Genomic DNA, 22,304 nt, shown 5'->3' with positions numbered 1-22,304 from the left:
CCCCCCAGCAAGCTATGTACTCATTTTACCGACCTCGGAAGGATAGAAGGCTGAGTCGACCTTGAGCTGCTACCTGGGATTTGAACCCCAGGTCATGAGCAGTTTTTTAGCTGCAGTACAGCGGTTTAACCACTGCGCCACAAGGCTCTTTATCTTTATATTTTGTTCTTAAGTTAACAGAGTTTCATATGTAGTCAGTGCTCCTTTCTGGTTCAACATTTGCAGCATAAATGCCTCAATAGGAGCTACCCATAATAGAATTTTCTTATAGGCTTGTGCTTGAAATTTTTGCCATACTAAACCTAAAGCCTTCATAAGGATATGTTCTCCAAAATGTGATTGTTCTTTGTGTTTCCCATACCACACATATGCATGTCATCCCATAATTACATCATGACCCTCCAGTTTTAAAGGTCTTTGGTTCTGAAGAGTTATCCATTCTTTTACCCAAGTCATGGCACAAGCCTTATAATATAAAAACCAGTTCGATAGTCCTGCTCTCCCCTTTCCTTTAGGTCTTGTAATAGTCCGAGTTTTATTCTTGGTTTCTTAGACTTCCAAATAAATTTTGATGTCAATTCTACTAGGACCTTTTCTCTATATGCTCTGCTCAGCTTTTACTATAAATCAATATGTCATCAATATAGGCCCCTGAGAAGGCCTTCATAGGTTCCAGGACTTTATCCATCAATCTTTGGAATGTAGCAGCTGCTCCATGCAACCCAAATAGCATTTTTTGTAAAATGAAACAATCCTTTGGGTGTGACAAAAGCTGTCTACTCCTTATCAGCACCTTTTAATGGTATTTGCCAATAACTTTTGGTCAGATCTAGCGATGAAAGATACTCCATATTGGAAGGTGGTTTGTAGGTCGAAAAGTTCATATGTCGAATCTGCATTTCCCATAGGAATGCATTGAAAACGATTTAATCCGTATCTGCTCTTTTCCGTCCATAGAAACTAGTGGGAAGCTGCTATTTCGCCTTCTGCCACTAGAAGGGGATATTTTTTCCTTTTTTTCCTTAGGTCAAGAAAAGTTCAGGAAAGGAGGGGGAGGCAGGGAACAGTTTTAAAAGCACTTTTGAAATCCTTTGTTTTCAACGAAGCCAATTTTAAATCATGTTTTAAAGCATGCTGTGCTGCTTTTTTCAGCACAAAGACACACAGGCAGGCTTTTTAGGTGCTGAGCAAGCCTCCCCAAGCCTCTTCAGAGCCAGCCAATCAGCTCTTAGGCGGGGAGAGGAGGGGGCAGGAACAGAGAAAAGCACAAAATGGCTGCCAGGCTCCTTTCTGGGTGTCAGTTTTTATCTGTTTGCTGCTCTTTTTCCTGCAGTTCGGGGGCTATCAAGGTCTGGTAGGTTACTTTCTTTTACTTATTTTTAAGTTTCTGACCTTTTTTCCCCCTCCAGAAGCCTCTAAGGGGAGGGAGGGGGCACTTTTTTCCTGTTCATAACTCGAGGGAAGCTCGTATGTTGAATATGTAATTTCCTATCGGGCGGGTTCATAAGTCAAAACGTTCGTATGTAGAACCATTTGTAAGTCGAGACCCCACTGTAGAAGCAAAATTTCACATAGGAATGCATTGAAAACTATTAAATCCATTCCGCCTGTTTTTCATTCTTATCTAGAGGTGCTATTCTTAAGGAACAAATGCAAAGCCGGTTAATCCGTACTCTACCACTGGGGGGAGAATTTTTCTTCTTTTGACCTAAGATGAACTTAGGCCAAAAAAGGGCAAGAAAGGAGGGAGGAGGGAGGGAACACCTTCTAAACAGAACACCTTTAAAACAAGCACCTTTTAAAGAAAACCAAGTACCGTTTAGCTTAAAAAAGGGCAGGAGAACACCTTTTAAACAGAACACCTTTAAAAAAGCCACAGAATCCAGCAAGCCTTATTTCAGCACAGAACTCCTTATCACAAAAAGAGAGTCTAAACTGCATTTTACAGCCTGCCTGCATCAACAGCCAAAAAAGCCCCTCACAGAATATTTTCTGATTTTAAGAAAAAAAGACTTTGGAGTCTAAACTGCATTTTAAAGCCTGCCTCCATCAACAACGAGCAACCATAGCAAACAGATCCCCAAAGGGAAAAAAAAGACTTTGAAGCCACACATTTTAAAACAACAGAGAGGTAACAGTACACAAACTCTAGGAGCCACAGAATGCAAAAATAAGTAAATAAATTTTACATTTTAAAATTACAGTCTAATTTTCACATTTAATTTTAATTTAATATTATAGTCTACTTCTCACATTTTAAATCTACACTGCAAGACCCATCAGGGCACAGAAACATAACCCCCCACCTAGCCCTACCCCCCACCAACCTGGAAAAAACCCTGTACAGTACAGCAGATACAGTGTACTCACCCAGAGCAGTCAGTCTCTCTGCTTAAAAAAGAAAGTCAAAAGTCCAAAAATCCAAAAATTAAAAAAAGCCCAAAAATACAGTCTGTATAGTGCAGTACCAGGCAGTCTGAAGACTCTCCCTATCCACTCTCTAACTGTTTGGATGAGCGATGTTGCAGACAAACAGTCTCTTCGCTGGCCAACAGTCAACTGAAAGTTCAAATTTTGCACTTTCCTCGCCTCCCCCATGATTTTTTCGTTCGTATCTTGAAGCTCCGTTTGCAAGTAGAAGCAAAATTTTGCGAACGGAGCTGTTTGTAAGTTGGATTATTCGTAGGTAGGGACATTCGTAAGTTGAAGTTCCTCTGTAAATCTATCTTTGGCATGGGATATGCGTCAAATTTAGACACTTCCTTCAATTTCCTGAAGTTTGCGCATAACTGTGCACTACTGTCAGGTTTGGGTACCAACACTAGATAACTCCTCCAGGGGCTATATGAAGGTCCTATTACTCCTAAAGATAGCATTTCTTCCACTTCCTTATTTATGGTATCTTTCATATGATGAGGCCAGTTCCTGCCCCCTGACTGGACTACTACTTGAGATCTAGTGTTGATCTGGCATTCAGTCATTGTAGTATACCGTGGATGACTGGAGAACACATCTTGGAACTTTTCCTCAATATTCTTAACCTGCTCCTTTTGATCCCCTTCTGATTCATTCCCCAGAGCAATTTTTTTGGTCTTGCTATCAGACTAAAGCCTCTGGTCCAAAATCTTCCTCCCCTGTTTCTCCCCATAAGACTTTCCTCTCTCTCCATTCTTTCAGAAAATTGACATGGAAAATCCCCTTCTTTTTCTTTCTGTCTGGCATCAATATCTCATAATTTACAGCTCCCACTCAAGAACCTCATAGGGACCTTTCCAAATTGCATACAACTTAGCATTTTCAGCTGGAGGAAGAAGCAATACTTTCTGTCCTGGTTCCAACTGCCTAGAGCTAACTCTTGAATCATACTTCCTTTTTTGTCCTTGCTGTACCTTCTGTAGCTGCCCCTTGGTAATTTCCACCACCTTGTTAAGGTGTTCCTTCATTTATTTCACTTGCCGTACTACTATCTGGGCTTCATCTCTTCCACTTTCCCACTTCTCTTTCACTAAATATAGATTTCCCCTGGGATTCCATCCCTACATCATCTCAAAAGGAGAAAAACCTGTTGAGGCCTGGGATACCACCGGGATAGCAAACATTAAAGGAGCTATTAATAAGTGCCATCTTCAAGGTTTGTCTAACAATAGCTTCCTCAACATTCCCTTCAGGGTTTTGTTAAACCTCTCTACTAACCCATTTGTTTGTGATAAACAGCTGTGTGTACTGGTTTCACCTCTACTAAACGCCACGTCTCCTTGAACGTTTGGCTCATGAAGTTTGTTCCTTGATCTGTCAGGACCTCCTTGGGGGAGCCTAGTCTGGAGAACACATGCATCAGTTGCCTCGCTAAGACTTTTGAAGTGGTAGACCTTAAGGATATTGCTTCAGGGTATCTAGCGGCATAATCCACTATGACTAATAAGTGTGTCCTCCTGCTGATTTTAGTAAAGGACCCATGATATCTAATCCTTTTGGTTCAAATGGATGATCCACTAAAGCCATTGGTATAAGAGGGGGCCCTTCCTATGTTTCCTCTATTTTGCATTCCTGACGAGTCTTGCAGTATTCTTCCACCTGTCTACTCAAATTTGGCCACCAAAATCTTTGTGTTACCCTTGGAAACATCTTATGATGTTATGATGATCTTATGATATAAATCAAAATATATCAATCAATCAATCAATCAATCAATAAATAAGTCCCCCACCATGGGTACGTGATGAGCCAGCTTCAAAATCATCTTTCTCCATTTCTGTGGGACCACTAACCGTTTTCCTCCCTCTTTATCTACATGGTACAATAACCCCTCTAGCATCTCAAATCCCTCAGCACCTGTTTTCTCCGCCCCTACCTCCTGGGCTTCTTCTAATGCTCCTTGCAGGGTAGCGTCATCCTGCTGCCATAAATTGGTTTGCTCTCATGAACTCTAGCAAAAAAATCACTTTCGTCTTCTTCCCCCCACATTCGCCTTGTATCCCTTCTTTCAATTGAATTAATTGGTGATCTCCTACCCAATCCCTTCCCAACATTTCCAAAGTCTTGCCACACCCTGTATCCACCAGTGCTTTCTTCTTTTCTCCATTTACCCATGCCACCACCTCTCAACCATTCTGCTCTGACCCTTGAATTTGCATTGCCTTTTGGGTCTGTCCTACCCAGAAACAATCAGGTCCTTGGCAATCACGACGCATGTGTCCCTCCACGCCGCATCCGAAACATACGGGCCATCTGTCCTTCCCTCTCTTTAAGCCGGTGATGCTCTTGAATAGCAGGTGGTCGAATGTGATGGGTCTCACCGGTTTGGGACCCAGAGGGTCGAAACTGCATCCTGGCGTCTTCAGTGCATTGTTGGCCTCCAAAGTTCCTCGTGGCACAGCTCCTGTATTGCTGTTCAATGAACAAATATTTCTAATATCTGTTCCTTGGACCTCTCTTCCGGTTTCAACCATCATATCATCCTCTGAGTTAGGGAACGGGGGTGCATCCCAGCCCTCAACTTTAGTTCTCTGAACTTTTTCTTGTTTCCTTCCTCTGTGAGATTTAAAGAATATAGAATGACCATTTTTGCAGTTTCATTTTGAGCGGCTTGGCTTCTCCAGGAGATAAGGTGTCCACTACCTCCTATAATAATCCAGTAAGGCAAGGAATCAGTATCAAAGTCCATTGTTCTTTTGGCCATCCAGCTGCTGCAGCCACCCTTTCAAAAGTATGTAAATCAGCTTCTGGATTGTCGGTCGGTCCCATTTTCTGTATCTTAATAGGGGCCAGACCTGCGACTAGCATGTTCCGATTAACATTTAAGTTCCTGTGTGCTTTATCTTCTTCAGCTTCTTGCTTCATTATCTTTTTTGTCAGCAACATCTTGTTCAGCTAGGTTTTTTGTCAGTTTCTCCTGTTGTTCAATTGTCCATTGTAATTTCAAATTTTCATCTCCCGCGCTGGAACTGCCCAACATTGGGCGCCATTGTGATTGGGTTCTTTTAAAGTTGGTGACAGTTTCTCACATTTGGTGGGAAGAAGAGACTGAGAATGAGTTAACAGATTAACAATTCTTGATTTATTCACTTGAGGAGTTTCAACATTGAGACCAACGGGGTCAAAACATAACAAATCAGGTAATTGTCCATAACAATTTAACAAGGACTCCTCGTCCAACTTCAGCCTATTCATTGTGATGCTGGCCCAAACCGCTAGCAATCAGTTATCTTCCACAGTGGAGCACTCCTCATCATGCACACCATCCCATAACATGGATGTCGTGCCCAATCTCCCTCCTTAGGTGGGCTGTTGTATACTGGATTCGGGCGAATCACTTTCTTCCCATGTCCTTCACCATGCAGGAACACTATCACAGTCCATTCCTGTGTTTCATAGACTGCCTCTACTGAGCTAGGAATTTCAGGGTTCGGAAGTAGCCCTCCTCCCACTTCCAAATTAGGGAAGTCCTTCAGTAAATCTGCTCTCGCCTGGAAACCTACTTTCCCTGTGTCTATTTCCACTCAATTCTCTTGCTTCTCCTTCTCTGCCACTCTACTCCTGACCTGCCACTCTCCACCTCCTTTTATATCCTCCCATATGGAGAGTTTTAACTCCTCCCCTTTGCTTCCTTCCCCTTCCTGTATCAAACAAACCTCTATCTCTTTCTGGCTGTCTCCCAACACACTTGTCACTTCTCCTACATTGCCCTCCTTCATCTCTTTTTCCTCTTTTTCGGGTCTTGTTGAGGACGGCACACTTGTATCCTGCTTTCCTTCAACAGTCCCATTTTTTTTTCTGCCTTAGGACAATATGGCCTCACAAAAATCTCAGACTGGAAGTGAAAATAAAAGATAGGAAGCAGAAGGAAATTTGTTGCCACTAAGGATAGAAGAGGAGAAAAGATTAGCAAACGATTTAAAGAATGGCATTAGGAAGGCGAAAGCTGATAATCAGCTCAGCTAAAAGTAGATGGTGGGAATGCTCTAGATCACAGGTTGCTGACCTGGGGGTGGGATGATGTCTAAAGAGATCTCATTTGAAAAGTCACTCTGGTTATTTTTAGTTGAAATTATTTTTAAACGAAATCTCACCCAGAAGGTTTTCTGCACTAACTTTATTGCCAAGATGCCAAGGACAACCATCTTGTTAAATATTAGGGTAGGATTATATTTTCAAACATCTGTTCTTCATATGTTTTCTTTACTTATTAACATGCCTTTTTATTTAAATGCGGTGGGGTTGCAGACTACTGTATGCTTTTAATTGTTTCTGTGCTATATTCTTTTTTAAATCAGATAACAAACCAAGAGAAGCAGATCTATCTAAATTCAGCAATTTGGACAGGGACAAGAATCCAGTGTGAAGCAGGAAAAGAAAACAGACAAACAAAGGGAGCCCAAAAGACAGAATGGAAGCCAACCAATGACAGGGAAGAGTACATTTCCAATTTCAAAGAGTGCTGATTTTTTACGAATTCCTGATCATTGGGAAAAACAAGGAAAATGAAGGAAAAGGTGCACCACGGGCAGAAAAGCATTCAGATCATATAAATAGACATGGCTAATTTGACCGAAAGGAAAAACTAAATCAGTGAGTAACGCATGGAAAGACCATGAATATGAACAATAATTTTTCAGGTGAAAACCCCCTGAGAGGGGTGAAGCAATATAAATGCTTGCAGTGTGGAAAGACCTTCAGCCAAAGCAGTAGTCTGAATTCTCATCAAAGAACCCATACAGGGGAGAAACCATATAAATGCATGGAATGTGGAAAGAGCTTCAGTAACAGCGGTAAACTTAGTTTGCATCAAAGAACCCATACGGGGGGAAAACCATATAAATGCATAGAATGTGGAAAGAGCTTCAGTAACAGCGGTAAACTTAGTTTGCATCAAAGAACCCATACGGGGGAAAAACCATATAAATGCATAGAATGTGGAAAGAGCTTTAATCAGAGTGATAACCTTAGGTCACATCAAAGAACCCATACAGGTGAGAAACCATATAAATGCATAGAATGTGGAAAGAGCTTCAGTCAGAATGGTCACCTCAGTTTGCATCAAAGAACTCACACAGGGGAGAAACCATATAAATGCATGGAATGTGGAAAGAGCTTCAGGGACAGTGGTGTCCTTAGGTCACATCAAAGAACCCATACAGGGGAGAAACCGTATAAATGCATAGAATGTGGAAAGGGCTTCAGTCGGAGTGGTGACCTTAGGTCACATGAAAGAACCCATACAGGGGAGAAACCATATAAATGCATGGAATGTGGAAAGAGCTTCATTAAAAGTGGTAACTTCAGGTCACATCAAAGAACCCATACAGGGGATAAACCTTATCAATGCATAGAATGTGGAAAGAGCTTCAATCAGAGTTCTAACCTTAGGCTACATCAAAGAACCCATACAGGGGAGAAACCATATAAATGCATGGAATGTGGAAAGAGCTTCAGTAATAGTGGTAAACTTAGTTTGCATCAAAGAACTCACACAGGGGAGAAACCATATAAATGCATTGAATGTGGAAAGAGCTTCAATCAGAGTGATAACCTTAGGTCACACCAAAGAATCCATACAGGGGAGAAACCATATAAATGCATAGAATGTGGAAAGAGCTTCAGTCAGAATGATAACCTTAGGTCACATCAAAGAACCCATACCGGGGAGAAACCATATAAATGCATAGAATGTGGAAAGAGCTTCAGTCATATAGGTGTCCTTAGGTCACATCAAAGAACCCATACAGGTGAGAAACCATATAAATGCATAGAATGTGGAAAGAGCTTCAGTCACAGTAGTAAACTTAGTTTGCATCAACGAACTCACACAGGGGAGAAACCATATAAATGCATAGAATGTGGAAAGAGCTTCAGTCAGAGTGATAACCTTAGGTCACATCAGAGAACCCATACAGGGGAGAAACCATACAAATGCATGGAATGTGGAAAGAGCTTCAGTCGCAGCAGTAAACTTAATTTGCATCAAAGAACTCACACAGGGGAGAAACCATATAAATGCATAGAATGTGGAAAGAGCTTCAGTCAGAGTGATAACCTTAGGTCACATGAAAGAACCCATACAGGGGAGAAACCATATAAATGCATGGAATGTGGAAAGAGCTTCAGTAAAAGTGGTCACCTTAGTTTGCATCAAAGAACTCACACAGGGGAGAAACCATATAAATGCATGGAATGTGGAAAGAGCTTCAGTCGGAGTGGTGACCTTAAGCCACATCAAAGAACCCATACAGGGGAGAAGCCATATAAATGCATGGAATGTGGAAAGAGCTTCAGCCACAGCAGTACCTTTAGTTTGCATAAAAGAACTCACACAGGGGAGAGACCATATAAATGCATAGAATGTGGAAAGAGCTTCAGTCGGAGCGATACCCTTAGTTTGCATAAAAGAACCCATACAGAGGAGAAGCCATATAAATGCGTGGAATGGAAAGACCTTTATTCTCAGTGGTGTCCTTAGGTTACATCAAAGAAATCACACTTAGAAGAAACTTTATGAATGCATCAAATGTGGAAAACTTTAATTAGACAAATAGCCTTAGTTATCAGAGAATTCCAATGGGGAAAACTGTAGATATACACAGAATTTGGATTGGTCTTTAGTTGAAGAGGTAATAGCTTCTGAAGTTTTTTTTTAAAAAAAAATTAAATGGGAGGCAGACTTGTTGATCTAAATCTGAAAACTGCTTTTTGAAAGATCCTTCAGGGGTGCATTAAAAGTGAAAGCTTTTAGAAAAATTGCAGCTGAGGATGTAATTTACATTGCAGCCCCATGTTTGGGTAAAAAAAGCTACTGATAAGAAGGCATAAGTAATTCATTCAATTTGTGCTGAATTCCTCTGGAAAGAAATGCTGATGTGCAACAGAGAAAAACTTGAGAGTATTTTGAAGTGCCACCTGTGATGTGTTTTCTAACGTCATTTAACAAAGAGATACAAGCTCTAGTCTCTTCAGATAATGGACTGCACTGGGTCAGAGGTGACCAAGTCCTTTGATCCTCAACATCTGAGCTTCTCAGAGGCTGGGAAACTGAAGTGGCAACAGGCTGGCTGGAGCCACGGTTGTGGCAAACTGAGCAAACTGTACATGCGCAAGGCGCATTCCTGCAATGGAACTACTGAGTGTACCTGCCCAGGACATCAGAGCCAGCTCCCTGCATGCTTCAGCCCACCCAGGTTCAGCCCATAGACCCAGCCCACAGGGAAGATGCCTACAAGAGGGGTGACCCAGGAAGAGACAGTGGGCTTTGAAGAGCACTGCAACGTTGCTCCCATCACTCTTCCTGAAGGACTGGCATTGAATATCACAGTTGACATTTCTTTTAAAATTATTCATTCATTTTCCCTTGGGTGAGGGAAGATCATAGGGAAAGGGATTTTATCAGGTTATTGCGGTAAATAAAAAAAATACAGAATGTGATAGAGAACAGTATATATCGTCCTTACCTTTTGCCATTTGTTTTCTTACTAAGCTTACTTCACACCGATCTTACCATTTTTTCTAAATTTTTGAAATTAAAATTATATTTTTCTTCCTCATTAACCCATTTACGTTCTCATATCTCATCCAGTTATACCAAGGTTCCCAGTTTTTTCTAGTCTCTGCAGTTTGTTTGTCTTTTAATACTTCAGTCAAAATATCCATCTCTGCTGCTTCAAAAACATTTTCTATTAACTCCTGGGTTGTTGGAGTCTCCTCTTTTTCCCAGTGTTTAGCATCTAAAATTCTTGCTGCTGTAGTTCCATTAGGATGAAATATCTTTTTTTGTTTTCTGTCAAGTCTGATATATTTTACAAAAACAGTTCAGGTTCATATGCAATTATAAAGGATAACATTTTTTTTTTTGGTAAAAACTCAGGGATTAATTTCCCAAAGCTCTTAGTGGAATTTTTAGCATGTATACATTACTGAAACTGCAATGCCTATGTTGGCTTGGGCATGTCATGAGAATGGTTGAATGTCGGATTCCAAAAGATCTCCTGTATGGAGATACCGTGCAGGGAAATCACCCCATAGGGAGACCACAGGTGTGATACAGAAGGGAAACCTTGACATATTAGCGTTTAGCCTGGAGGCAGGCGGTGCAGCATGGCCTCTCCCATTTTGAACAGACCTTTGTCCAGCAGGCCAAAGCAAAGAGGCAGTCATGAAAGCAGCAAAATCAGGGAGCTGGACAGGGGACAGATAGGATTTGTCTTCAGTGTGGAAGGGATTGTCACTCTCGAATTGGCCTTCTCAGCTACACTAGACAGTGTTCCAAGTCCTATATACAGAGCATGTTACCATAGTCTCTTGAGACTAAAGGATGCCTACTACTCACTTTATTTCACATTGCAGCCAAATGTCATTTCTTCAGTGTTGTCACATGAAAAGATACACTAAAATATTTATGAAATGTGAGGGAGTGTACTCACGTCTGATATACTGTACCCCTATTCTAATTCTTTCCTTGATTTCATACTTAGGTCATCTTTTAACAAATCTCTATATCTCAAGGGTTTCTTCTTTTTCATTATTGTTGGTTGTGTGAATGCTTCCATTGGTGACACCCATCCAGGAACTTTTTGGTAGTTTAATTCCTGGATCCTAGTTCATACTCAGTTCAAAGCTTTCCTTACCGAATGGTTCCTAAAGTGTTTTTTCTTCTTTGCTTTTTGATACCATAGGAAGGTGGGTTTAGATCATGTACTTCTAGTTTTAATATTCTGCCATTTTCTAAAACTGTCCATTCCTTTATCCAGACTAGAGCACAGGCTTTGTAATATAAAAGCCAACCTGGAAGTGCAAAGCCTGCTCTTGGTTTTCAGTCTTGCAGTGCTTTGTAAATACTTGAAGTGCTACTTATTTTGCAAGCACTGGTATTGCCTCAAAAAGAAATACCATTTTTGGTAATACATTCATATTAACAGCTGTAATCCTTCCCATAAATGATCATTGCAATTTTGACAATTTTTCCAGTTATTTTTCGATCATACCAATTACTTTGATGGAGTTGATTTTTATCAAAGTTCTCATTTTTTTGTTATTTACCTTTTCCCCTCTTTAAACCTGCCATTTCCACTAAAACAGGCCTTCTCAGCAGTGGCCCTTTGCCAGTGACAATCTGCCTAGTTCCCTCTCTGGGTGTTTTGAGGAATAAACTTGAAATCTGGCTATTTGGGCAGGTTTTCCCTCCTGCCGTATCTTAATTTCTTATACTTTTGCCACCTTGGATTTATAATATATAAAGCCTGTAAATCTTGAGGTGACCTGTGATTGTGGTCACCCTCATAAGGAGAGCTTTGCAACAAAAGGATCTGTGGGAAGGTTTATTGGTGAGGGCGAAGGCAGAAGCAATAAAATTTCAAAGAACAACGCATTCATAGCAGTTCTGGAGGAGTTGAAGAAATTGCCTATTCTTCCCACAGTTGAGAAAGCAAAGCCACTAATTAAAAAGAAATCTGGAATAACTCAGAAAACGCGAGCCAAGGACATCCAATGGACGTCAGAGTGCCAGGTAGCCTTCAATCATCTGAAGAGAGCGCAGACTTCAGGATCTGTCCTTGTTGCACCAGACCTAAACCAGGAGTTCATCATCTGCATGGATGCATTGAAGGTGGGACTGGGAGCCATGCTGTGCCAAGCAGATGGCAGCAGGAGTCTACACCCAGTGACTTTTATCAGCAGGAGGCTCCATCCTGGTGAGAGCCATTTGTCTGCCATTGAGAGGGCATGCCTATCTATACGATGGACACTACAAAGCTAAAGCCGTACATTTGGGGAAGGAAGTTTTTCCTTTGCACTGACCATTTCCCTTTAGTGTGGCTACGATCTATGAAACCCAAGAACAGTAAACTTGCAAGGTGGATGCTAAACCTGCATTCTTTGAGATCTGCAGCAGAACAGGGACTACAAATGTGGTTGCTGACGCCTAGTCGCGAAGGCCAAAGGACTAATGGGTGGATAAAAAAAAGTTTGTAATATTGTATTAAATGTTATGCTTACGTAAGGGTTATGAAATATGATTAAAGTGCAAAGTTTGTTTTGATGTTGATGAACTGAGAGATGTATAGTGATGGTAAAAATAATGGTGAATAGCCTTATTAATGTAGAGGTAATGTGAGTACTGTAATGCAAATGTTTAACTGTATTGATTGCCTTAAATGTTTGAAGTGCTAAGTTTTAGTATTAGAGAGAAAAATTGTATTGTAAGGTATATATAAGTATTGGTAAATTTAAGAAATCAACCCTGAGTGCTCACTGGAAGAACAGGTCCTGAAGCTGAGGCTTCAATACTTTGGTCATCTCATGAGAAGAGAAATCTCCCTGGAAATGACCCTGATGTTGGGAAAGAGTGAAGGGAGAACAGGACGAGAGAGGATGAGATGTTTGGACAGTGTAATCCAGGGGTCTCAAACATGCGGCCCGCCGAATGATGCCCCCCTTGAAGTGCCCACTAGTCCTCTGCTGTCAAGAGTCAAAAAAAGATCCTTGCCTTGCTTGTCAGCTGTCTCCCAAGACAGCGAGGCACCCTTCATCCGGAACTGCAGCCGGCCCGCCTGTCTGCCAGCTGGCAGGCTGCAGTTCTGGATGGAGGGTGCAAGAGGCACTGTCTTGGGGGAGAGCCAGCGAGCAAGGCGCACTGCCATTTTTCCTCGAGCGCCCGAGCTGCCGCTGAGCGATGCCTGAGAGTGGAGCTTGCTCCCAGCTCGTCCTGAAAGAGCGCCTCCAACAGCACCGCCAACAGCAGCCACAGCAGCCTCTTTCAGGGAATTGGCTCTCTGGCTCTCTCTCTCGGCACCCCCAGCACCAACCCGGCCAGCGGCTGTCTCAGCACCCGGTGGTGCTTCCTCCTCCTCCTCCTCCTGCTTCAGCCACCTTGGCTCTGGAGGCTGCCTGGGCTTGCCTTGCAAAGTTTGCTCCTCTGTCGTGGTGGGGGTAGCTGCTGCTGCTGCTGCTGCTGAGTGTGCCTTTTTTTGAGGGTGGCCCTCAGAGGAAGGTTGCTAGACCGTACGTGTGTGTGTGTGTGTGTGTGTGTGTGTGTGTGTGTTTTGTGCATGCGTGCTCACCTGTGGGGCCCCTGCCTAAGTTCTGTTTAATTTCGCGGGTACCAGTGGGGGCTTTTTTCCTTTGGCAAGGCAATTCTGTGAGGGTTTTTTTTTATTTTATGTCGTGCCCTCCTCCACCACCACCCCCAGCTAGGCGGTTGCCTGCACTCCCTCCCTTCTCTGCTTCTTCGTCCTGCTGCTGGTGGTGGTGGTGTTAAGAAGGAGCCGGAGGGGGTTGTGGCTGGCAATGAGGGCTCGCACAGCCCTCCTCCTCCTCCTCGGAGCCCCAGCCAAGATAAGGAAACTCCAGGGCACTTTCCTCAGGCTCTTGCTACACTTGGTGGAAAATCTGATGCAGCCCAGCCTCACCCAGACTCCTCCTGTGGCCTCCAGGTAAATTGAGTTTGAGACCCCTGGTGTAATCAAAGCTACCAATGTGAATTTGACCAATCTCCGGGAGGCAGGGGAAGACAAGAGAGCCTGTCATGCTCAGGTCCATGGGTCATGAAGAGTCGGACACGACTTAACGACTAAACAACAATAGCCCAGAATTTTTTATTTAACTGGTGGCAAAACTCTGCAGTTTGATCTGTAAAAATAGGAAAACAATCAACAGATAATTGATGCAATACATATGAAGGCCTTGGGAATGGACCTCAACAGATGGGAAATTTTGACATCTGAGAGTTCAGCCTGGAGGCAGGCGGTGCAGCACGGCCTCTCCCAATTTGAAGAGACACTTGTCCAGCAGGCTGAGGCAAAGAGGCAGTCCCGAAACCAGCAAACTCCAGGAGCTGGGCAGGGGTTTCTCTTTGGTGTGTGGAAGGGATTGTCATTCTTGAATTAGCCTTCTGAGCCACACTAGACGCTGTTTCAAGATCTCTGTTCAGAGCATGTTAGCATAGTCTATCGAAACTGAAGGACATCTACATTAAAAACCCATTAAAAACAATTTGTACCAAATAGACAAAATTGGAGGTCCAGAAAATGCTTGGCCGATAGAGCGATTGATGAAGCCGTTTCAGCTCAGATCTATGTGGGATCAAATTTAGATAGTGAAAGATCTTTTTGTTACTGTTGTTTGCTGTCAAGTTGCCTCTGACCTATGGTGACCCTATGAATGGGCAATTTCCGAAATGATCTGTTCTCAACTCTCCTGCTCAGGTCTTGTAAACTCAAGCCTGTGGGTTCCTTTAGGGAATGTGAGGGTTTGATCTCTGGGTCCTGTTTTTGTTTGAATAAATCATCAGACGTGTGAGGTTTTGAAACAGGCGTAACATTTATTGCTGTATTTATCAAGTAACCAGTGTGCAAAAGCATTCCAACACTTGTCTCCTTCCAACAATGGGTCGGCAAGGGGCTTCCAATCTTCACCTTTGAAAGGGTTTCCTATCCCTGGGTTCCACAGCCTCAGTCCGTCCAAGGACAGATCCGCATTTAGTCCTGCCTCTTCCTCCAGTAGGCGATAGAGATTTTTCTTTTTTCTTTTTGGAACCATAGAATCCCATAGAATCATGCAGGGTCATACAGGATGTGGATGCCTCAATTTCTTGGCATATGAGGGATTCCCAATTAGTCACGTGCCTCTGCCAGATAACAAAAGGGGATGGCATACTTTCTTGGGTATGGCAGGATTCTGTACAATTTGGATACCAAAGTTCTCTGTTCCAGCTTGCCTGCTCTATGAGAAGTTGAAAAGGTTCGAGAGAGAGGGTGGAGAACACCCTGAGCATAAAAAAAGGTTTTATCAGCCTTTAATCTACCTGACAGAACACCTCCCACCTAGATCTGCCCATATCACCCAATCTAGCCAGGAGGTGAGGCTGAGGAGCCTAACACTGAGGGAGACCCGGAAGGAAAGAACAAGGAACCGGGCCTTCTCGGCAGTGGCACCTCATCTTTGGAATAGCCTCCCTCCTGAGATTCGCATGGCCCCTTCGCTGGGCATCTTTAAATGCCAATTGAAAATCTGGCTGTTTAAGCAAGCCTTCCCTCCACCCACCATCTGATTTTTTTTGTTGTCTTGTGTTTTCTCCCATCTTGGATTATTGTTTACTTAGTAATATATTGTTATGATTTTAAATTGTTATATGTTATGTTGTTACTCGCCCAGAGTAGTCTATATGACTAGATGTGTGGGCTATAAATGTAATAAATAAATAAATGGGCTATCCCCTGAAAATAACCCAAGACATAGCCAATAATGTCTTAACCGCTGACAACCAATGTGAGTACACCCCTAAGTGACAATGTCCAAATTGGGCAGAAAGTGTCAATATTTTGTGTGGCCACCATTATTTTCCAGCACTGCCTTAACTGTCTTGGGCATAGAGTTCAGCAGAGCTTCACAGGTTGCCGCCGGAGTCCTCTTTCATGACGACATCACAGATCTGGTCAATGTTAGAGACCTTGCGCACCTCCGCGTTCCGTTTCAGGATGCCCCACAGCTGCTCAATAGGGTTTAGGTCTCGAGACATTCTTGGCCAGCCCATCACCTTTACCCTCAGCTGCTTTAGCAAGGCAGTGGTCGTTTTGCAGGTGTGTTTGGGATTGTTGGAATACTGCTCTGCAGCCCGGTCTCCAAAGGGAGGGGATCATGCTGTGCTTCAGTATGTCACAGTCCATGTTGGCATTCATGGTTCCCTCAATGAACTGTAGCTCTTTAGTGCCAGCAGCACCAAGCCAGCCCCAGACCATGACACTTCCACCACCATGCTTGACTGTAGGCAGGACACACTTGTCTTCGTAGTCCTCACCTGGTTACCCCCATGCACACTTGACACCATCTGAACCAAATAAGTTTATTGTGGTCTCATCATACTACAGGACATGGTTCCAGAAATCCATGTCCTTAGCCTGCTTGCCTGCAGATGATGGGCTTTCTTGTCCATCATCTGTAGAAGAGGCTTCCTTCTGGGATGACAGCCCTGGAGACCAATTTGATGCAGTGTGCAGCATATGGTTTGAGCACTGACAGACTGACCACCCCACCCCTTCAACCTCTGCAACAATTCTGGCAGCACTCATACGTTTATTTTCCAAAGCCAAACTCTGGATATGACACTGAGCACGGACACTCAATTTCTTTGGTCTACCATGGCAAGGCCTGTTCTGAGTGTTACACCACTGTATGGTCTTGGCCACCATCCTGCAGCTGACTTTCAAGGTTTTGGCAATCTTATAGGCTAGGCCATCTCTCTGTAAAGCAACAATTGGATTTAAAAAGGACCTGAAAAAAATTGCTGGATTTAACACAAACATTCAAATAAGTCAGTGTCAGAAGAAGCTACTTGAATGAGTCATGAAATGTTTCAACTGAATAAGAAATAAGTCCAGTTTCCATAACTCAACTTCCACCTTACCTGGATGACACAATTTTCACAGATACCAGTATCCCAGGGCTGAGGAGGAGTTGTTTTTTGGGGGGGGCTGGGCTTTCTTTTGGTCTCCCCCACTGCATGGCCTGGGGGGGTGGGATTTATGCTTTAAATGAGGGTGTCCCAGGGCCCTGGACCCTTTTCCTTGGGAAGCTGGGCTGAGGCTGAAGGCCAAGTATGTTTCCATGGGGAGTTTTTTTTTTTTTTGCTGGGCTTTCTTTTGGTCTCCCCCACCGAATGGCCTCAAATTCTCTGATTCTATCTCTGACCCTAATATGGTAAATAGGAAAGCCAGGTAGAATCGCATACACCTGGGAGGCAGGAAAGTTCTAAGGGTCGGATCATAGTTCCGCACTATTAAAGAGCAGGCCAGGTAGGTGGGGCTTGTCAGCCATGTAAAGCAGCCCATCTAGGAGAAGGAAAACTCCGATTTCAAACCTCCACTGCCTTATGGCTATATTCAGTCATGGAAAAGGCTTCCGGAGTTAACCTAGAGGCAAAATCTGGAGCTGGAGTCCTGAAGGCAGTTCGTGTCATTCTGCCACCACTTGCAGTGTTGCTGGAACCAGTTGTATTGGCTCTTGCCCTTGCATTGGAACATTTCAGCAACGTGGAGAGGGGGGATCTGCTAGGTTAACAGTCTGTCCTCCATATTACTTTACCCAGACTTCATGCTCTGGAGAGGACACTCCTCGATACAGAGCATGTTACCATAGTCTCTTGAGACCGAAGGATGCCTATGTCTTGGAGAAGACCGGGTGCTTGACACGGAGCTGGAAGCAAAAATTACTGTCCTCAGTCCAGACCCCTGCAGAATCGCCTCCCGCTGCTCCTTCTCCTCCTCCCAACCCCCTTAGCCCTTCTTTCCTGTTTGCCTTATAAAAATGGACACTTTTTGAAGTAACACTTTTGTGTGCTTCTTCTCCGCATGTTTCTGTGGGTGAAGTTGGTGTCTATTTGCTTGCTCGAGGTACATAAGCAGCACACTTTACTTTTTGATTTGCTTTCTTGAGGTTGTACCACAGCTTCAAGACTCTGTGGGGGTCTCCACAAACATCTGCACAACTGCAAAGTTTGCGGGATGTTTTGTTTGTTTAATTTTATTATTTCCAGAGTAAGGGGAAATGAATTGGGATAACAGGGAATATATAATGCCATTCCTTATCATATATTATCTGTACTTACAGATACCCTTGCATTAAGACCTGTTGTATCTGTTAATTGCCTATATAGTTCCAACTAGAGTTATTTGACTATTTTGCATTAAAATTATCTAGATTCCAAATCTATTCTAGCTCACCAATCTATACGTATGTCTTGTTTTTCTAACTTTTCTTTTGTTTTTAATTCACCCTTTCTTTTTAGTAGTTCTTTGTATTGTAGGTGGATGGGAGACCACCAGGCATCTCCAGGCTGCACCCTTTCTCTTGAGGAGGCCAAAGAGGTAGTGGTTGCCCTGTGGTGGCCAGGCCCCCTCCACTCGACAGGTGTGGACCCCATCCTGGAGGTTCTACACGTGGAAATCTCTGAAGGGCTGGTAGCCTGGGGGGGAGGCTGTGCTTTCGGGCAAAGGTCCTCTCATACGTCGCAGACGTTCGGTGAGGCCAACTCCCATCCCCGTGTCACCAGCCATTCTGTATCGGGAGGTGTGGGATGTGGTGGGAAACAGAGTGGGACATGAGGGTCCCGCAGCAGGTGCCGGCCGTTCTGTGAGCACAGCTGGAGGGGCAAAGAAGGTGATGGCATTTCTGCCGGGAGGGGCTTTAAGTTCTCTGCAGCAGCCTGAGAGGCAGATTTGCAACGTGAAATCCTGCAGTGGGCATGAACTGCAAGATGTGCTGATGATACAGGCAAAAGGCTGTTAAATCACAGGAAGGGAAAGGGGGGAATGTGTTGGCATGCAGACAACACAAAACTTTTCTGGTGGGTGAAGACCAGAAGGAATTGTGAAGAGCTCCAGAAATATATCTCCAAACTGGGAGGATAAGTTGCAAAATGGCAAAACTTTATCGACTAGTGGGTTCTGAGCTGTCCATGATGGATCAGGAAAGAGATCTTGGTGTACTGGTGGACAGCTCGATGAAAGGGTCAACTCAGTGTGCAGTGGCGGTGAAGAAAGCCCTCCCCAAAGACCTGCAGGGCCTTCTCTGTCCTCTCTTCTTGGGGTGGCTTTCCTCCCTTTGGGCAAAGCAGGGGAGACCATCCTACAGACCAGCCTTTCCTGACACCTGCTCCCAAATGCCCCTAACTATTGGAGTTGAAGAGGAGCTAAGAGGCATTGCTTGGAAGATGGCAGGTCAACACCAATCAGGCCTAAAGAAACAGGGGAGGGGTGGGAGCCAGGTCTCCTTGTCCCTCCTCCATTGTTTTCTACGGCGCCTCTTCGGGGTGTTCAGTTTGTGGGACCACAATGTCAGGTCAGAGGTTCTGATGCCTGAGAGCCCAACAGGACGTTACAGACCACTAGGGGGAAAAATCATAAGCCTGTGTTCATCGCTGTTGTTATTTATCTCATAGAAGGGACCATTTCAGAATGAAACCAGGTGATCACAAAACTTTTTCCACCCTCCATGCAGTTAGAGCTCTTCCCACATTCCATGCATTTCTGTGGTTTCTCCCCAGGGGATGGGGCTTTCGGGTGGGGGAGGAAAGAGGATGCCCAGAACTAGAGAACAGGGCAGCCCCCATTGGAGCTCATCCCCACATGCACTTCTGTGTGTCCCAGGGAATCCTTGCGACTCACAAAGGCACCTAGTGTGTTTTCCACAAGGCACAAAGAAACAGCCCCGGAAAAGCAGGGAGGTGAGAGGGATGCGGTTTTCACAAAATCAGGCCTGGCGGATGAAAGGCGGGGAATTTTTTTTCCTTCTCCATGAGTCTCATCCCAAATGCCTTTCTTCCTGCCTTGCATCTCCTTTTCCCCATCTAATTATTCCATGTTACTCCAGAGCCTTTCTATATGTGAGAGTGAACATTATTCCTCCGTGGGAAATGCTGGGAGGATTTCCAGTGCAACTTTAATGTGTGGGTGATCAGCTACTCTCTGTTTCCTGGTTCTGAACCAATTCTCCATCCAACAGAGGACCTGCCCTCTTATCCCCTGACTGTGGAGGTTTCTCAGCAGCTTTTGGTGAGGGACCACGTCAAACGCCTCCTGAAAATCCAGATAGACCATCTCCACTGGTTCACTGCCGCATCCACATGGCTGCTCACCATTTCAAAGAATTCTAAAAGGATTGTGAGGCGAGACGTGCCCTCACAGAAGCCATGCCGATTCTCCCTCTCTTGTCACCCACCGAGAACTATGCTGGGCAAAGTCGTACAGCCGTTTGCTGCCTGCCATACCACCTTAAGCACACACCCCATCACACTGGCAGCCGATTTTATATTGTTCTCTTGGTTCTTTGAGGCTAATTAAACAGGGGAAACACAATAAACTTTAAAGTGCCTCTTTAAGTAAAAACAAATTGTGCTTTAGACATCACGACAAGATTGACTGGAGAAGGTTGATGACAGCCTGAAGAGAGGAAGACCTAACGTGAGATGGATTGACTCAGAAGGGAATCCACAGCTGAGACTTTGCAAGACTGTTTGTTGAGCGCAGGTATCTCAGTCCTTACTAAGGTACCCAAGACATTTTCCTGTTTTTAGGTGAACGTTTAAAAATACATCCAAATGGCTCACACGAACTTTGCTTTCTTGTATTCTACTTACTAATTAAAAAAAGAGGGATAAAAATCACACCCACAAGTGAAACTTTCCCCTAGAGATGGAGAAATAAAGTGTTTTTGGACGGCCACGCCTCGAAGTGCATGAGAGAATCAGGAGAGTTTTGGTCCAAAACCACAACACTCTCTCTGGCACCCCGACTGCTTGTACTGACCTTAGGAAGCTTTGAAAAGAGCGGAGAGGACTTGGTGATTTTCCCTCCCTTTCAAGCTCTCCCTGGGGAGCAACAGGACAGAAAGACCTCTAATTTCCCTTTGGTCCCCACTTTCTCTTCTAAAGGGTCCAGAAGACGCCCCTCAAACAGCCACTTCCTCTCCCCGCCTGTCCATATTTATGTCCTCCATTGATGATGTCACTCCAAGTGTATGTGAGGGTGAAAGAGAGATCCCATGAAGAGCTGAAGGTGCCTTTCTTTCTTTCTTTCTGCCTGACTGCAGACCTTTCCTCTCCTTCTCCCCTGTATTGCTTGCACCCCAAAACGCGTAGGGAAGGGGGGGAGAGGTCTCCTGAAGAAGAGGAAGGAGAGAGAGAGAAGAAGAAGAAGAAGAAGCCAAAGGGGGGGGGTTCCAAAAGGGAAGGGGTTTCTCTCCGGGGTTCCTGGGAGGCATCTCCTGCCTTCAGGGAAAGCAACCAAGCCTTCGGGGGGGGGGGGAGTGAGAAAGGACACCGCTCCCCCCCCACGTCCTCTCAGCAAAGCACCAACTTTGTGGGCTTCTGCGTGCGCCCCCACCCTTGTGTTTGGAAGCCCCGCCCCGCCCACTGTTCCTGTGAAGTCATGCGTTGGAGGACCGAGGGGGAGCAGAGAGGGAGGAAAGGGCTAGAGCGTCTCCTCGCCGGAAGCGGAAGCAGGGGGCGCTCGGAGCCACGTGCTTCCCCCTTCTTTGTCTCTACGTTCAGCCGCGTGAACTCGCTGGATGGCGGTCGGATAAAGTGAGGAGGAAAAGAGAGAAGGAAGGAGGCAAAGATAAGGCAGAAGAGACTATTGGCTGTTCCTGTGTTCTGCATTTTTTATATAAGAACTCGTTTTTGCACCAGAGGTAGGCTGGAAAAGGATTGCTGATCATCTTTGATTAGCTGATCAGAAGGCTGAGGAGAGAGCGAGAGAGAGCATTATTACTGCTGTTTACAATGATCTGAAACCTATGAGATTTCATCATCCTGCTCTGTTCCTCTTTGGCTACTTCTCAGAACTGGCATGTTTAGGGTGGAAAAAGGTTCACCATCTTCTCTCCCTCTCTACCTCCCTCTCTTTCTCTTTCTTTCTTTCTTTCTTTCTTTCTTTCTTTCTTTCTTTCTTTCTTTCTTTCTTTGCCTTCTCCTTTTCCCTTTTTCGAGAGGAGGAAGGGGGGGGTCGTGGAAGGCTTTGTCTTTGGAGGAGTGGGTTTCAGGGGTGCGTTTTTAAAACCAGCCGCATTACCCTGTGCAATCCCGGTTACCAACCGCTCCTCTTCGCATCCCTTGCAGGAACGCGGTTGTTTCGGCACCCGGTTATTTGTTTATTTATTTGATTTATACCCCGCCTATCTGGTCTACTCGACCACTTAGGTTAGAGGGTTCGATCCCCCCCACGGCGCCCCCTTGCCTAGATGATCCATCGGGGCTTCCTTCCAGTCCGGCCGTTAATATCTTATTATATAAGTCCCCACCCACCATTTTTTTAAAAAAAGGGTTTCCT

General features: G+C 44.4%; 1 protein-coding gene across 1 annotated transcript in view; it reads left to right on the top strand.

The window, feature by feature from the left end:
- LOC110070817 (uncharacterized) overlaps positions 1-22,304 on the top strand; it is a 41,331-nt gene that overhangs the window by 5,629 nt on the left and 13,398 nt on the right. The window contains exon 3 of the mRNA XM_078387989.1: positions 6,774-8,687. Within this exon, the coding sequence (XP_078244115.1) occupies positions 7,091-8,687 (1,597 nt within the window). The 5' untranslated portion in view covers positions 6,774-7,090. The remainder of the gene's footprint in view (positions 1-6,773; positions 8,688-22,304) is intronic.

The sequence above is a fragment of the Pogona vitticeps genome, chromosome 2, assembly GCF_051106095.1.
Source record: "Pogona vitticeps strain Pit_001003342236 chromosome 2, PviZW2.1, whole genome shotgun sequence".
NCBI lineage: Eukaryota > Metazoa > Chordata > Lepidosauria > Squamata > Agamidae > Pogona > Pogona vitticeps.
Note: the sequence above shows the minus strand (reverse complement) of the source record. Positions and strands in the feature narration are given on the sequence as shown.